The sequence below is a fragment of the Cebidichthys violaceus genome, unplaced genomic scaffold, assembly GCF_023349555.1.
Source record: "Cebidichthys violaceus isolate CVI_PGR_0920_01 unplaced genomic scaffold, fCebVio1.0.p SCAF_6, whole genome shotgun sequence".
NCBI lineage: Eukaryota > Metazoa > Chordata > Actinopteri > Perciformes > Stichaeidae > Cebidichthys > Cebidichthys violaceus.
In genome coordinates, this window is record NW_027176816.1 from 3,905,530 (window position 1) to 3,923,166 (window position 17,637).

The 17,637-nt window shown below is 38.6% G+C and overlaps 1 protein-coding gene across 2 annotated transcripts; it reads left to right on the plus strand.

Annotated features, from left to right (window-relative positions):
* The first annotated feature begins 94 nt into the window (after positions 1–94).
* On the plus strand, positions 95–16,682 carry LOC137889036 (tripartite motif-containing protein 54-like). Of its 2 annotated transcripts, XM_068732615.1 has the most exons (13): positions 95–946; positions 1,635–1,844; positions 5,759–5,940; positions 6,039–6,228; positions 7,752–7,847; positions 8,301–8,378; positions 9,191–9,346; positions 10,023–10,045; positions 10,211–10,335; positions 10,568–11,193; positions 11,896–12,702; positions 14,263–14,392; positions 15,059–16,682. In XM_068732615.1, the coding sequence occupies exons 1-12, from the start codon at positions 935–937 to the stop codon at positions 14,347–14,349; spliced, it is 2,592 nt and encodes an 863-aa protein (XP_068588716.1). In that variant the 5' UTR covers positions 95–934; the 3' UTR covers positions 14,350–14,392; positions 15,059–16,682. The 2 variants fall into 2 exon arrangements, with proteins under 2 accessions (XP_068588716.1, XP_068588717.1); XM_068732616.1 differs by lacking the exon at positions 11,896–12,702.
* Positions 16,683–17,637: the final 955 nt, after the last annotated feature.

Sequence of the window (17,637 nt, forward strand, 5' to 3'; positions counted from 1 at the left end):
ATTATTTCAGAGGCACTGGGCTGAAACCTGACTCCCCCCCAACTCAAATCAGTCCTCTCACGCTGACACACATCGCTGTGGATGGTGAGGAAGCTGCAAACAAACAATCACAGCAGTCGCTACTTGTGTGGATAAAAAGAGGAATGGAGTGAGTGTTGGACGAGCGAGAGAGAGGGTGTGTGAGGAAGAGGAGGACGAGCAAGGAAGAGGTTCTAGAAGGTGAAAAGGTAGAGAGACTCTGTTCATGACCAGGCAGATTGTGTGTCAGCGTTCGGTGTCACAGGAGAGATCACAAACTGACTGCTGCTTCGTTTCTCTCCTCGGATTAAGATACTTTTCTTGACCTCAGCTGTCAAATGTGTTTTTTTGTGTGTGACAACATCTGTGATTTTTCTGACTACATAACTGGACATGAAAAGTTTCACCTCAGGCAACGAAAGCTTGACTGAACTCAAACTGTCTGAGTGAGTGAGTTGGGGATTTCCAGAAACTGAGACAGACAACGTTGCACTCTGTTGTCTGTAGGAGCAGCAGCTTCATGCAAAACTTACCCAACAACGAAGTTTCAAAGTGAATGAAACAGTATCCTGGACTCTCTGTGCATGTCAACATCCAAAACATATTGAGAAACGTGTAAAAGACTTGACCTGAAGACCTGCAAGGAGATAAAGTTCAGCCTTCCTGCTCGTCCTACAGGACTCTTCCTGTTTGCTCTTGGTTGCATGATCTCAACTCTGCTGTGATTTTTGAATACTATAACAGAGAACTGGATTTCATTGAGACACAAATACGTCTCAATAAAATTATTATATGATTGACTCTGAAGACAAGCAGAAAGGCCAGACACCGGAGGAGGAACGTCAAACTGCCTCCAACTTTTTAATGACAAAGAGAAACTAACTGTCAACAGCCCGAAAACATTGACCGTCATCAGATGGAGAGGAAGGTGAGTAAACAGGTTGTTGTGTTTCAGCTTTGACTGTTATGTCAATGCTGTTGTGTTTTGTTTTTCTCTTTAAATTTGTCCTGTCCAGTTTTCTTGTGTTAACTGTCTATTTTATTGCATTTCCCTTGCCTTTTAAAAACAAACCTTAAAAGGCCATACTGGTAAATTTGCGCGCTTTCCCCCAAAGCATTTTTGAGTAAGGCTAACATTTTAGATTTATTCATATGCTTACTTTTACAGGCATAGCTTTTATTGAAATATATCTGGAATATATACTTATTACTGTCAGACAGTGTGGAAAAAGAGGATTTTTCCCAACTTAAAGCTGCTGAAGGGATAACAAAATATGGAAACTGAATGTTAAAGAACAAGCAAACGTGAACATTGTGAAAACAATATTGTGAATTTGGTAACTCCAATGATTAATCTACATACCTCAAACAAATCAAGTTGCAAGGTTTTCATAGAAATTAACCAAAACAAATGTCTGCCTGGGAGAAAATTAAAAAATAACTTACAGTATTTATTTTTTTTAAACTAGAGTCAGCACTGACTGAAGTTTATACATATTTATAATAATTGGTCTAAAATGTGCAAAGTCACCAGTGCAGTCCCTCACAAACAAACAGACTTGCTGGCTGACAGCAGCAGAACAGTGCGGTCATTCAATCAGTTCTGGTTCCAACAGGAGGAGGTGAAGTTCGGCGGAGCAGCCATGTCTCTGCCGGCGGAGCTGAGCTGCCTGCAGGGCGTCGGGGGAGCAGAGGGTGAGGCGGCGCTGGCAACGCTGGAGAAACAGCTGATCTGTCCCATCTGTCTGGAGCTCTTCAACAAACCGGTGGTCATCCTGCCCTGCCAGCACAACCTCTGCAGGAAGTGTGCTAATGAGCTGTACCAGGTCTGTGAGACAGCACACGTGTGTGTGTGTGTGTGTGTGTGTGTGTGTGTGTGTGTGTGTATATATATATATATATATATATATATATATATATATATATATATATATATATATACACATATATATATATATATAGATGTATATATATGTATACATATACATATATATATATACATGTTTGTACTGTGTTTCTGTACATACAATCCCTGTATGTCCACACAGTTCTGTACATGTATGTACTGTATGTGCTGGAACACACTTGGAACACACTCTTTCATCACATACTTTTTATACTATGGGACAGCATTGTTCACAACACTCACACACACATACTCAAACAAAGCCTGTGTCAGATGTGAGTGTGTGTGTGTGTGTGTGTGTGTGTGTGTGTGTGTGTGTGTCTGTGTCTGTGTCTGTGCTTGGGTTCAGTGGATTATATCAGTGTCTAAAATGGGATGTGTGGATGTATAACTGATTCGCTCATGTACATGAAAATCCCCTGCCGTGAGCTATATTTACTGCTATTGTTCATAACGCATGGTGTGTGTGTGTGTGTGTGTGTGTGTGTGTGTGTGTGTGTGTGTGTGTGTGTGTGTGTGAGAGTGTGTGTGTGTGTGTGTGAGTGTGTGTGTGTGTGTGTGTGTGTGTGTGTGTGTGTGAGTGTGTGTGTGTGTGTGTGTGTGTGTGTGTGTGTGTGTGTGTGAGTGTGTGTGTGTGTGTGTCTGAGTGTGTGAGTGTGTGTGTGTGTGTGTGTGTGTGTGTGTGTGTGTGTGTGTGTGTTTTGCTAACATGTTGAGATCCCTTTTGCAGCAGCGGTGGGTAACTAAGAATGTTACTAAGTGTATGTACTCAAGAACTCTACTTAAAGGTGCAATGTGTAAGATCCGGCCATAGATTTTGGTTTAAAACATTAAAATAATATACTAACATTATCCACAGAATGTGAAGAGGTTGCAGTGTTGACATTTTGACCTCATGATGGTGTCAGAATGTGTGAACCCAATTAATGGAAATCCATCCAACAGTTGTTGAAACATTTCACTAAAAAAAGAAAAATATCAACCTCATGATCGCTCTAGAGGAAAAGTCAGAGGATCACCAAAATCAGATGCGCTCATCCTCTGAGGACCATGAACATCTTTAGACTATTTCATGGGAATCTGGACCAGAGTGGTAGACCAACAGACGCCGACAACATTACCTTCCATAGAGCCACACCACTAGCATGATGATAGCAAAAACAAGAGCCTGTCTTCCACTACAGTGGAAAGAAAAATAAAGTGTGGCATCGTGTTGGGTTCATCATATAATCTGAATACACGGGGGCCACTAATGATATGGTGATAACATGTGCGCATGACTTTTCTTCTCGTACCACCAGCATCTCATTAAAGTGGACTCAGTTTCTTAGAATTAAGATTTAGATCTTGATGTCCAGCACTATTTATAATACCTGACATCGGTAGTTTTATTACTATTACTACCAAACCTGAAATGCACTCTCATATTCTTATGGTGACATTTTACCACCCAGTAGGAGTCACATGCACACCCAAGCACACTTTACATGTGTGTTAACTTACATGTACACATTTCTTCCTGTGTGTTAACTTACATGTACACATTTCTTCCTGTGTGTTTTTCGCAATTGTGTGGTATGTGAGACGGAAACTTGATACGGTATACTCCTCCCTTACTGACATGCTCATGTTTGACTCTGAGAAGTCTGTCCTGCAAAAAACACTCAGACAAACACACACACACACACACACACACTTTCACACTGATACATGCAAGCGAAAGATTAAGATATCACCTAAACCTCCCCATCACCTGACCACATACTACAGCACAGCTCAGCCTGCTATAAGGGGGGACACCGCAGGTGAATAAGGTAACATTTTTAGATATCACCATAAAACTTCCCAAGCTGATAACTTACATTAAGGCTTTTTTTATGTTATAGGATTTCTGAAAATGTATGTTTAAGTTTGCAAATGAGGCATTGTCTTGTCCGAAATCCAAACATTGGCTAAGGCCAGGTTCAAAATTAACACATTATAGTCAAATATTTTTACCGAGATGATTTTGGATAACTCTCTGTATCACTTCATAAAGCACAAAATATTGCCAACAGCCATAAATTCAATTTAATTTCCCCATGTTTCTGCGAATAAAATGATCTATAAATCAGGATATGAATGATATATGAACAAAGCCTCTGTAAAATAAACTTGGTGTATGTGAGTGCTACTGAAGTGGAAATTTCTGGCTCAGAGTATGAGAGAAAACAACGGACTTTAAAGGAACAGAGTGCAGCATTTAAGATGATCTAGTGGCAGAAATGGAACGTAATATGAATTGATTGCTGAAATTAATTAAGACAATCCTTTTTGTATTGCAAAAGACTTCTGAAATGTTATGCTTAAATAAATAAATGCAGCATTATCTAATTCTAACTTTTGGTGAATTTAGGAGAAATCTACAGACGTGATTCGACAAAGTGTGGTAAAATAGTCACCTAAATGTGTATTTTGGAAGTTTTCTTTCCATTAGTCTGAAAGAAAATGTGTTATGTAAGCAAAATAGCCTAAAATCTCAAAATGGCCAGTGTATGAAAAAATCTATGTTTTTGCCTGTGGTGCCTCCCCTTAATAATATTTGCCCCAAAATGTCCCATACTGTCATGTTCTGTATGATTGTGAATCAGGTATTAACATGCATTCTATGGGGTATTATAAAGGTTTCAATAAGTCTGAAATGTAACTCATTGGAACCCTGCAGGAACCCTTCTGAAGCAGACTATTTTGGCATAATATGTAAAGACTTGGTAATGGATTATACAACAGAAGTGGTTTGAGGAGTTTCTATGAAGATTTTGATTATTTTCTTTGACTGTGAAATCGTGTCAGTATAGAAAACGATATAAATTCAAGCCGGCCGTAAAGACATTGTAAACCATCTCTCTCTCTCTCTGAGTGCTCAGTGTTTGTCTCTCTACCAGCTGATCCCTCAGCCAGGCCCAGCAGCAGCTGAAGCTTATTAAAGGTCACTATTTCAGGACTCGTTACACCTCTAACCTTCCCTCCGCCTTTCTGCTCATCCGCCCTTTTCTTCACTCGTCTATCGGTCTTCCCCCTAAATCTCAATTCCCTAATTGGTTTCAACTTTGGCTCAGTTTTCTCTTGTGATCTCTTGTTTTTTGGTTTCTGTCTTTAACTGTTGAACTATCGACCCATATTTCTGTCTTTTTGTCAGTAAACTGCTGAAAACTGAAACTGATTCCGTTTCTCCAGCTCTCATCAACCTCATGTCAGCTGTTTTCAGCAAACAAGCTCCGATTGAGCCACTGTTCACTTACTGAGACTAAACATCCGACACAGTTAGAGACTAGCTGGTGAACATAGCGGAGTATTGAGCAACTAAAGAGACAGGTAATTCCCTCTGGAGTTGATAGAGACCAAATACAGAGCAAATACGACTCCAATGGGATGATCATGTTGCTCAGTGTCTGCTGCTTCTGTTCTATTTGTATATCTTTTTTGTTATTTATTAATACATTTTAAATCTCCTGCGACCCGACTTTGCTAATGACTGATCTAAAGACAGGGAGAGTAAACATAAGGTACTCTAGGAGTGTTGTGTGTGTGCAGACACTCTGTTTTCATGCTGGATGGTGAACGGGGGATTTTGTTTTTACCCAGTAACCCGTCCTGAACCAGGTCTGACTTCACCCAGAGAGACATTTGGAAGAGTGAGACTAAAACTGCTGCTCATTATTGAAATCCCAGCATGCGGCTGTGCTGTAAGACAACATACTCCAACTGTTGGGTGTTGACAAGCAGTCGTGAAGGGTTGAAGGTCCTTCCTATATGAATAATTACAACATCCTGACGTTGTTTATTTCTGTGCAGCCCTCCTTGTTCCAGGCTCGTACCACCATGCAGGTGAACAGCGGTCGTTTTCGCTGTCCGTCCTGCAAACATGAAGTTGTGCTGGATCGCCACGGAGTCTACAGCCTGCAACGAAACCTGCTGGTGGAGAACATCATCGATGTCTACAAACAGGAAGTCAGCAACAACAGCAAAGCTGCAAGGTGAAAAGAGACGACTATAAGAGAATTTCGATATAGAATATGCCTCCATAACATAAATACAGGTGTTTGAAGACGTGGTGTTTTCTCTCTCTCTCCAGCCCCCTCCCCCCTCCTCCACGTCCTCGTCCTCTACTTCCTGGTCAGGTGACATGTTCGGACCATGAGGGTGAGAAGGTGAACATTTACTGTCTCACCTGTCAGGTTCCTACATGTTCTCTCTGTAAAGTGTTCGGGGCTCATCAGTCCTGTCAGGTGGCTCCTCTGACAGACATCTATCAGCAGAAGAAGGTATTTAACATTCTCCTATGATGGTGTGTGACGATTATACCAATGTTTTTTGTTTTACTACGTCTATTCTATCTACATCTATCCTTCTGCTATTCCTTCTATGAAAATCTACTTGCAGAGATAGTAGCCAAGGCCGTTCTTTACATTTTTGTCAAAGTAATGTTGCAGGTTTGAACAGGGTAGTTGTGTTAACGCTTTTTAAATCTGCACTTTCAAATTCACAGCCGAAATTACGGTATTGCAAACCACGGATACGTTGAATGTGGAAGTTTTTGCATTCAGTCAGAGCAAGTGACGCAGTGCCACGAGCAACGTGATGTAGTATTTCGGAGTCAGTTATTGAAGGTTAGGTGGTATAATAACGTTAATAACAAGCGAGAAAGTTCACGAAGGGCTGGTGGGATGGTTCAAGCAAACACAGGACTTTCACCCAGGAGACCTCTGTCTCCGTCTGTGGAACCAAAAGTCAACATTGACTTTGTTAGGTAACCTCAGAGGTACATATTGTACTTTTTACTCCACAATTTTATCTGGCAGCTTTAGCTATTTTTCAGATTACAGTTTTTCATCCTCTTCCTGTCGAGTGAAAACCACGTATCTCCAGATGTGCTGATGTTGAATGTTTGTAATAAACTGAAGGATGAAATGTTCCTTTATGTGTTGAGAAACTGCACTTACTTTTTAAACTAAATAAATTACTTTAAAAGCCTCTTGGGTCAGCTGAAAGAAGCATCATCACAAAGCTGAAAACAGGGCTGTTTTACTGAGTTTGTGAAAAGTTGACTTCTTAGAGATATGTGGTTCACACAGGACAGCGACTCTAAAAACATGATGATCTTATAGAATATGATTCATTGCCATCAATTAAAGTACCCAACAGTATATACAGGAGTTAAAAAAAAAACAGCAGTCAAATGCAACATAAATATTATTGCAGCAATATTAATCCAGAAACATCATATATAATAGTAAAACACTGAACATTTTATCACACAATCAATACTTAAGGACTTTAAATAAATTCAGTTTACATACTTTTGATTAAGTGAAGTTTTGAATGCAGTATATTTACTTGTAGCGGAGTATTTTCACAGTGTGATATAAGTACTTTCACTTCAGTAAAGGATCTGAATACTACAACTGCAACACTGCACCTCTTAGTGGTGATTCAACACAACAGTGATTCATTAAAACATCCAACATCTCTCATTATCGCTGAAGAGTAACCAGTGAATGAATGAACAAGAGAGAAGTTTGAATATTTAAATCTTAACTCAAGGACTTAGTTTGTTCCTTTTGTTTTAGCCCAATTTGATAAACATTCTCATTAAAAGAGCAGTTTAATGACACAGCTCGCCTCGGTTAGCGTCTCAAAAGTATCGTGTTAATTATCTATTGGGGTTCATATGTAAAACCTAGCATCTTCATTTGGCCTCGGTAATTACAGACTTATTATATTACTAAAGACTGCAAATAACTAATAATCATGAGTCTTAATAACTTAATGTCCTTTTGTTTCTCAGGATGAGCTGAGTGAAGGAGTCAGTTCTTTGGTGGCAGTCAACGACAAAGTCCAGGCAGTTATCAATGAGCTGGAGGAGACTTGCAAAAACATAGAGGTGTGTGTGTGTGTGTGTGTGTGTGTGTGTGTGTGTGTGTGTGTGTGTGTGTGTGTGTGTGTGTGTCCATGTGGATTATTCTCCCACTGAAAATTGTCTCCAACAAGTGCAATATTTCTCTTGTTGACACAAAGTAAAAAATAGCGAATATGCAGATTTTGGCATTTAATTTATCTCAAATGAAATAAGGGTCATCTCTACGAGGAGGTATCGTTGTATCGTGTGTGTGTGTGTGTGTGTGTGTGTGTGTGTGTGTGTGTGTGTGTGTGTGTGTGTGTAAAGGCTAGCCCATACAGTATTTACTGCCTGTATGTAGCAGTAACAGTTTTTTGAATATGCTTACTCCTTTTACAGTCACATACATTCAGTTTCTAGTTCAGTAAAGTGTGAAAACACTGGACAGAAAAGCATGCATTTTGTTTTGTGCACTCACCTTCATTCCTCTCTCTGCAGGAGAACTGTAAGACTCAGAAACAAAGTGTGTGTGAGAAGTTCAATCGTGTGTTTTCGATCCTGAAGGAGAGACAAAAGGTCAGATGTTTTCCTGTTCTCAGCACATTTATTATTATTATCACATTTACTGGGGGAAATATTCTATTTTTGTTGTACATTTATCTGACTGCTTCCGTTACTAGTTACTTTTCACAATGAAAAACAGACAGTATTATGTAGTGGTATACTATTATATATACTACTATTTTATTACTGTTACTATTATGTATACTACCCAGTGTGTTAAATTGGCTCCACATTGATGAACTACGACATTAAAATGCTCTTATGTAAATTAATTTGTGTTAAAAACAGAATAATATAATATTCTATAGTAATACAACACTTGAAGAGAAGCCATTTTACATAATTCAATTTATTTGAATATACTTTAATACTTTTACCTTTGATACTTTGAGTACATTTAGCTGATACTACTTCTGTACCTTTGTGTTATTTCTACTTTTACTAAAGAAAAAGGTCTTCCACCACTGTTGATGAGTGCTATTTTAATGGACATAGACAGTAATAGCTGGAATATTACTGATATAATACTGATGTCATAATACTGATAGCAGTAGCAGATCTGAATAAAACAGACATAAAATATAAGTAATTTAACATAAAAACTACATGTCAATATATGAATGGACTCCTCATATATTTTACTTTATAGTATTGTTGTTTTTCTCACAGAGTATTTTGCAAAGTGTAATGTTAATCTATGAAATACATGCTAGTACATTGTGTATGTTCAGGGTCTATGTAAGCAGTAAAAGTCACAGCAGCAGTAACAGGTCTCATAGTTGTAGTGGTTTGTTTTTGTCTTCATCATCATCATCACGCTGAAGGTGATGATGCAGCATATCAGCTCTGAGCAGGAAGAGAAGATAGGCCACGCCCAGGCGTCGGTGCGATGCTATGGGGACAGCGTGGAAGCCAACAGCAAACTGGTGGAGAGAGCAGTGAGCAGCATGGAGGAACCGGACATGGCTGCTTTTATTCAGGTGTGTGTGTGTGTGTGTGTGTGTGTGTGTGTGTGTGTGTGTGTGTGTGTCTGTGCAAAATATTTTTAACAAGATTTCCATTAAATTGTTCAAACAGATGCTCTTTGGAATTAGGAAGAAATTAACACTGTATAAAGGCGACGGTGCAAACCTGAAGTGCAAACATTTTTGTCTCATAAAATACTGAGGTATTTGAGGTAATACACAATGAGGTTAAAATGCTACAGGTACTATTAGCTGTAGATACACGCAGTTTGATTGGTCTCCCTTTGTTTTGTTTTTATTTAGGCCTTTTTATTTCTCAGGGGCAGTGCGTATAAATAAATATTACTTTGTAAATTTGCCAGAATAGCCAGGAGGTTATTTTTCTTAAAGTAAAAGCAAAACACAGACAGACATAAGCAGGAAACAGACATGGCTAACAATAAAAGATGGTTCATTAAAGCAAAAACAAACAAAAGTAGCATTACTACAATAATACTGACAAGCAACTTATAGTTATACTTATAGTATTTATAGCAAGTTGGAGAAATGTTCAGATTTGTGTTTGTGCATCTTGTACTGAATTGAGTTGATTATGTAGATAATAAAAACTGAAAGGTAATAGACATAATGATTGTTTGTGTCCAGAATCTCTAAAATAACTCATTATCAATTTCTAATTTCCTCCCTTCAGAATTCAAGAGAGCTGATCACAAAGTGAGTATTGTGACGAGATCTGTTATGTTTTGTTGCCTACTGGATGGTTTTGATACAGCTCTTTCTTTTCTAAAGTAAATCTTTTTTTTGATTTTTTTTTCTTTTGTCCACTCTTAACTCCCCGTACCTTGTTTTTCGTCTACTCCCCCCTCTGCCACTCCTCAGAGTGATCACAGCGACCGGCTCCTGTCCAGCTGAGACACTGAAACCAGGTTATGAGAGCTTGAGCCAATACATATTCAACTTCAGCAAACAAGAGAGGGCTCTGAAGAGCATAGACTTCCTCAAAGGTAGGAAGAGGGACTGCCTGAGAAACCACTTTGAAACTTTATCTTCATAAGACACCATTTATTTAGCATGGGAGACCTTTCAGCTGCACCAGTTGCACCATTCATTAAATGTATAGGTAAACATCAATAAAACCTAATATTTAACTAATACACTTTTAATTAGATAACACTTTTAAATGTATCATATGCAAGCGCACATTCAGTCTCAACAGGTATTCTTTTCTCTCGGCAGTTGTGCAAAATGTTCCTGAAGAACCAGAGGTGGAAAAGGAGCCTGAAGAACCCAAAGAGCCCTCTGTCCAGATTGTAGAACCAAAACACCATCAGGAAACCTCCCCACAGAACCCAGAATCTGTTGTAGAACCAGTTAAAGAGCTAATCCCAACACTGATATCGCCACCAGTAAAACCAGCAGCACCAACATCAGCCCCAGTCCCACCAGCCCCAGTCCCACCAGCCCCAGTCCCATCAGCCCCAGTCCCACCAGCCCCAGTCCCACCAGCCCTAGTCCCATCAGCCCCAGTCCCATCAGCCCCAGTCCCACCAGCCCCAGTCCCACCAGCCCTAGTCCCATCAGCCCCAGTCCCATCAGCCCCAGTCCCACCAGCCCCAGTCCCATCAGCCCCAGTCCCATCAGCCCCAGTCCCACCAGCTCCAGGTCGGGTTAGGGACTCTGTGGAGCCTGCAGGGGCGGTTCTGCAGCCAGAGGCCGAGGACCCGCACTTAAATGACAGAGAATCTGGTCTGATGAAGAACAAAACAGAGGAGGAAAAAGAGCTGACAGAGCGATGTGCAGCTCCTGATCCTGTTAAAGAGGGAAACGTCTGTGAAGAGCAGGAGGGACTGAGCACACAACAGGTACTTTCAGCTCATCCTGAGCCTGTTAACTACAATGTGTGTACACTTAAAATGTGAAAAATGATTAATTTGATAACATTTTACTTTCAATGGATTTCCGACTCTCCACGCAGCCTCTGGTCTCAACACATTTGCTAGAAGCACTGAAAGTGATCTGGGACGAAGTTTACGGATTATATATTTGGTTAGAATAACGTCATTATCATGTGGTCCAGCAGCTTTCGGCTCATTTAATCTTTATTGTCCCCGCAGGGCAACCTGTTGATTCCTGGTGTTAATGTTTGGGCTTGTTGGAAGGTATCAGTTACTTTCAAGTCAAAAGACTCAAGTCCAAGTTAAGTCATGAGGCATTTGTATCAAAGTTCAAGTTGAGTTGCAAGTCTTTTTTTATTTTTTCAGTCGGGTCTAAAATCATCAAATTTGTAACTTGAATCCACACCTCTGGAAGTAATGTAGACTGTGAATAACAGCTGTTAGTTCAGTTTAAAGATTTGTTAAATCTCTAGTCTCTTAAAGCTGTGTTTTCACATCTCTGAGAGTTGATTGAAATGAACTGAAACCAAAAGCTGCATAAAAGGATTAAAATCAATCTATAACATATAATATAGGCTTTGGAAAACAGGTCAGCTGTTGCTACTGGGCTTTAAAGAAAATGTGAAAATGTTCTGTATGGCTTTTTAACCGTCTTCCTTCACATATCAGTGTGAGACAGTTAGTGATGCAGGTGATTGGACGACACAGAGTGAGACAGAGGACAAACACGATGCTCAGGAAGAAGAAGAAGAAGAAGAAGAAGAAGAAGAAGAAATGCAGATGGTGAAGGCAGAAGTAGATGCTCCGTTTTACCCCAGCTGGTACAAACCCAACAGCTGGTGCAGGCTAAGCTCTGATCCCGCAGGATTCCCAAAGGTTTGTGATGCACACCAGACGATGAGTCCACAACCAGCTGGGGATTCACGCTCACAGGCCGAGATCCAGACTGAGGTTGAACGTGTAGTTCAAGTCGTGTCTGAGCCCCAAATGCAACTACAATCTCCACCGCAGCAGGCTCGTTCAGGGGTAGAGAGAGGAAGCTCAGTGATGGACAAAGACGACTCTGATGTCTGTGATGGGAGGGTAGAGGAAGCAGAAGAGAAAGAGCAACATAATGAGGATAATTTAGATCTAAAATGTGCTTCAGAGCTGAAAGATAAAGGGTTGGGAGAGGGTGACGCTGAGACAATGAATGAAGAGCTGGAAGAAGGAAGCGTGTGGTCTGATGAAAGGAAAGAAAAAACTGATGCTTTATCAATAAGGGAGGATAGCTCTGAACCTCAAAATGTCAGCTTGGATGCAGGAGATCACGGTGTGGAGGCCACAAATAGCTCGGTACAGGGAGACGGCAACACTGAGATTGAGGCAGTGAGTTCAGAGTTTGAAGAGAAGAAAGAGGATGGAGAGAACAGCGAGCAGCCTGAAGACTTGAAGACTGAAAGTGGAGAGAAAATAACCTCCTCTGTGTCTCTCCAGGTCAGTGTCGTCTGGTTTCACCTTCATCATCGTCATCATCGACCAGGCTATTGCACTCTTCACCCACCTGCTCATGTGGCCACATCTCCACATTGTCGGCTTCTTCTTCTCTCTTCTTTTGGATTGTCTTGCTGTTTATGTTCTGCAGAGTCACTTTTGCAACTTGGCTGAAATTGCTTCACCACTTAGGTCTCTGTCTTGTTGTTATTTGGGGAATTGAAGGGAAAACAGGAAGGAGGAAGAGGGAATTAAAAGTTAACCTCATTTCAGTGACGAGCAAAAAAACTTTTTTGACCTTTTGTCAAATACTGAAAGGAATATTTTATTCAGCAAACACCTTTGTTAGCATCCTGAAACAGTGTTAAATAATAATAATAATAATAATAATAATAATAATAATAATAATAATTGTATTTTATCAAAAGCAAGACAAACATGACATTTAAACATAGATAAAACCGTACAATAGATAACACAATAACAAAAAACATACAATACAATACAATGAATGGAAATATAAATAAAAAGACAATAATAACAATATAAAAATTAAAACCAATAAAAAGACGACATCGCATAGAAGCATTTTTGATCACAGATTTACAAAATTTACAAAGAAGTAAAACCAAGAAATACCAGATCAAAGTGGAATTAAAAGAATTGAATACTGTTAGAACAATATGCTCAAACACAATTGCACTAAAAATAAACAATTTAAGAGAATACAATTTTAAAATAATTTTGGTTTAAACAAAGACACCGACTTCCCTAATCTCCTCCAGCAGGTCGCTCCAGAGTCAATATAATAATAATAATCTATCCTCATCATACTAAATATAGTCGTTTGGCACAAATGGAACCATTTTCTATCAGACTTCAACTAATTATTGTTTTCATTATGGATTAATCTACTGATGATTTTCTTGATTAATTAATTGAATGTTTGGTTTATAAAAATCAAAAAATTGTGAGAAATGCCGTCACAATACCCAGAGCCCAAAGTGTTGCCTTCACAATTCTTATTTTGTCCGACCAACAGTGTTAGAATAAAATATATATTAAAATGAATTAAAATTAAGAGGAAGGTTCAGAGGAAAAGCAGCAAATCTTGGCATTTGAGAAGTGAAATGTTTTTACATGAAAAATTATTAAACAAATATTCAAATAGTTGCCTATTAATATTCTTTATTTTGCTTAATTTGTGAAATAACTAAAGCTGCCAGATAAATGTAGTGAAGTAAAAAGTACAATATCTCCCTCTGAATTATGTTGAAGTAGAATTTTGAAATGGCATGAGAAGAAAACACTCAATTATGTACTTAAGTACTACTAGTAGTAAAAGTACCTAGTTATATTACACCACTGGATACAGTTGAGTCCTCTTTCCTTCCTCCTTCCTTCTCCACATTACAGTCTTTTTGTTGCAGCATCATCTCTCCATCTCTCTCTCATCTCCTCACTTTGCCCACTTCTCTCGTTCCTCCTGTGTGTATGTCATCTTTTACCTCCTCCTCCATCCATCGCTTTCTCTCTGTTGCTCATCCCTCCGTCTTCCTCCAGGCTGTCATTCTGCTCTTCTACCTGTTGGCCTTCCTGGTCTTCCTGCAGAAGGTGTGGACTTACATCGGCTGCTTCATTTGCACATAACACCAGCAGGAGACACGGCCATCCTCACTGCTGCACTGCTCAGGTATACACCCCCTCCATACATTATGATGTATTTTTATTCTATAAATCTGTCTGTCTGTCTGTCTATGTTTTTACTCTTGCCTCTGCTGGCACCTTGTGGTAGAAATATGTAGTTACATTAAGTCAGTAATGAGTGTATTTCTATTTTAAATCAAGTATAAAAATGATAATGACATATTGACTGTCTTTTTAAAAAAAAATAATATTCCTGATGTTTCTATGCTCCAGCAACACTGACATCACTCATTACACCCCTCTGCTTAATGCTATGTGATAAGTATTATTACTATGGTTGTGGAAACGTGTTTTTCTGCCATTGTCAAAGTGTAAATGTCAGTTTGGAGCAAAAACTCCTCATATAGTTAATTCTCGATACTCATGTATTGTACTGTAGTACAAAACTGAGGTATCTGTACTTTACTTGAAAATATCCAGTGCATGCTACTACAAGAGTATACAACTTCTGAATTGTATACTCTTCCCGATTATACTGATACTTCTAATATACTCATTTAACATTTTCAATGCAGGACTTTTACTTGTATTTTCACTTATATACTTCCTCCACCACTGGTCGTAATCAACAACAAACGTGTTTTTATGTCGACTGTTTCTATGTGATACTGAGTCTTCATATAAAGTAATCTGCTGTCCCCCTTTGATCCAGATGGAGACTGAGACGAGGAGTCCTCCTCTTCCTCGTCTTCCTCGTCTTTTAAACTTAGCGAAGCTCCTCGTCGACCCAGGTACTGCTTCTCCTGGCTAAACTCCCCCCACAAGAGGAAGTAGAGGACCGAGAGAAGCGTTTCGGAGATGATGCTCTGCGGAGGAGATAAAGAAAGAAGGATGCACTCCAGAGTCAGTTTCATCAGCTCAGCGCTGCCCTGAGACTTAAAACATGCATTTGGAGTACAAGTTATACTTGTACTCCAAAGTTACACTCGTTTTATCAACAGCCTCTGTTTTGTTATAAATATGCATCCAGTTTAAAATACAAAATAAAAAACAGGAATAGATCTGTGCTGGATATGTGTTCTTAAAGGGAAAAACTCTGACTCTGTTGGGCTTTTATTTTGAAAACGTATTGAGAGGAAAAAGCTGTTGCCCTTCACACTAAAGGTCTTTACGACTGTCAAGTTTGTTGTTTGAAGTTGTATTAGTAGCCATACTGCAGCGTAGAAGAGGTAGTATTTGGAGAAGTAGTCAGTATTGTAACAGCTACATTAACTCAAGTACTTTACTTAAGTACAATTTTGACTTACTTGTACTTCACTTGGGTACTTCCATTTTATAATACTTTATACTTCTACATCACTCAGAAGTAAATGTACTTTTTATTCCACTCCATTTATCTGACAGTTATGGTTACTAGTTACTCTTTACATATAAAAACATTTAAAATGGTGTAGTACTATACTACTAATAGTATACAAAGTATCTAAATGTGTCTCCATGTGGAAGTACTAAAACATAAAATGCTCTTACATGTATTCATAAGTGATACAAAATATAATAATATAATAATCTATGATAATATAACACTGTGAAAGGAGCCATTCTGCATAATGAGTACTTTTACTTTTAATACTTGAAATATATTTTTCTGATAATGCAGGACTTTTACTTGTAATGGAGTATTTTTAGTTTATGGTATTTCTACTTTTATTCAAGAGAAGGATCTGAGTACTTTTTCCACCACAGCTAAGAGTAACAGTTGTAGTAATCCGGAAGATATGACCTGTTTTTATCAATGAAGGAGCACTAGTATTATTAGCTCAGGTAGTTAGAGGAGGAAGAATGACTTTTAGTAGCAGAACTAGTCCTATAGTAGGATGTTTACTCTATTAGCCTATTACTGAACAGCTACAGGATATGAACACAAATGATGCAATACCTTTTACTGCATGTTACTGTTCTATCTAATGAAACAGTTGAACTCTTAAATATTTAAAGTCTCATACTGTGGCAGATTTTGGTAACTCGAGAGGTTTTAACAGCACTTTACAGGTGATATGTGAAAGTTGTTAACCAGTTTGAGCCACTTTAGAACTGATGATGTTGGATGTCACATGTGATTCAGTGTGGTATCGAAAACATTTATGATTTTTTTTATGCAGCTTCTGCAGCTGCAGCGGCGTTTTATGTGTGTTTGTGAGTGTGTCTGAGCACTTTCTTTTTGAGTGGTTGGTGTATGTGAGCTGGTGTCAAATGCAGGACAGAGTGGCTCAGATGAGGTATTGGTTTTGTTTGATACGTGCATAGATGAAATAAATCCCTTTTACGCACTTGAAGAGTTTTGTATGTTTGTGAATAGAGGAGGCTTCGCATAAACATAATAAATACTTAGTATACAGCTCTTGTCAAATAATTTGGTTTGGGACACAAACCAAAATATTTGTGTGACGTCCTTCGACTACCCCGGAAAAGAAATTCAACAACTCCAATACCTGTAATGTAAGTAGTGGGGAACTTCCTGTCTGGAGGACACGCCTTTAAAATAAAAGCACGAAAACGAAGATCACGTTTACTTGCTAAATATTCAGGTGCACGCTTGAAGATGAACATTCAAAGATATATTTCTTTTACTGCCAAGTTTAAAGTTCAATATATAATCACTCCATATACAAATGATTGTTTCCCAGGTACTCTAAAAACAATCTTCCAACCACTAATAATAATAATAATAATAATATTAATTATAGGTTCCTTAATTATTCAATGATGTACAAGGCAGCAAAACCTCTTGGCATATGTTTTATAATAAATCAGAATAGCATTAGATATGAGTAAGTGAATGCTAACTTTTTCTGTGACCGCTGTTGTAATTTTGTGCCACATTCACCTAAAACTATAATAGCTCAATATGTTATGATGAAAACATTGTTTTGCCCAACATCATGTTCAGTATACAATGCCACAATGAGGTTAAGAGTATGAATCATGAAATATAAACAGGTTAACGATAAAGATTGGTTAGATTGCATAAAGAAATGCAAATACCGTACCTGTATGTACAATATTTTATCTGATAGAATCTTAACTAAAACAAGGTAAATTGATCACATTACCCCACTGCAATGGTTACCTGTATATTTAAGAATTGATTTTAAAGTTATTTTACTAGTTTAAAGCTGTAAATTAGCTTGCTACTCCCTAAATCAGATATTTTCTTTCATTTTATGTTGCAGCCAGATCACAAAGATCCTCCACTGCTTTTCTTTTGAATGCTCCTTACGTGCCCTCTGT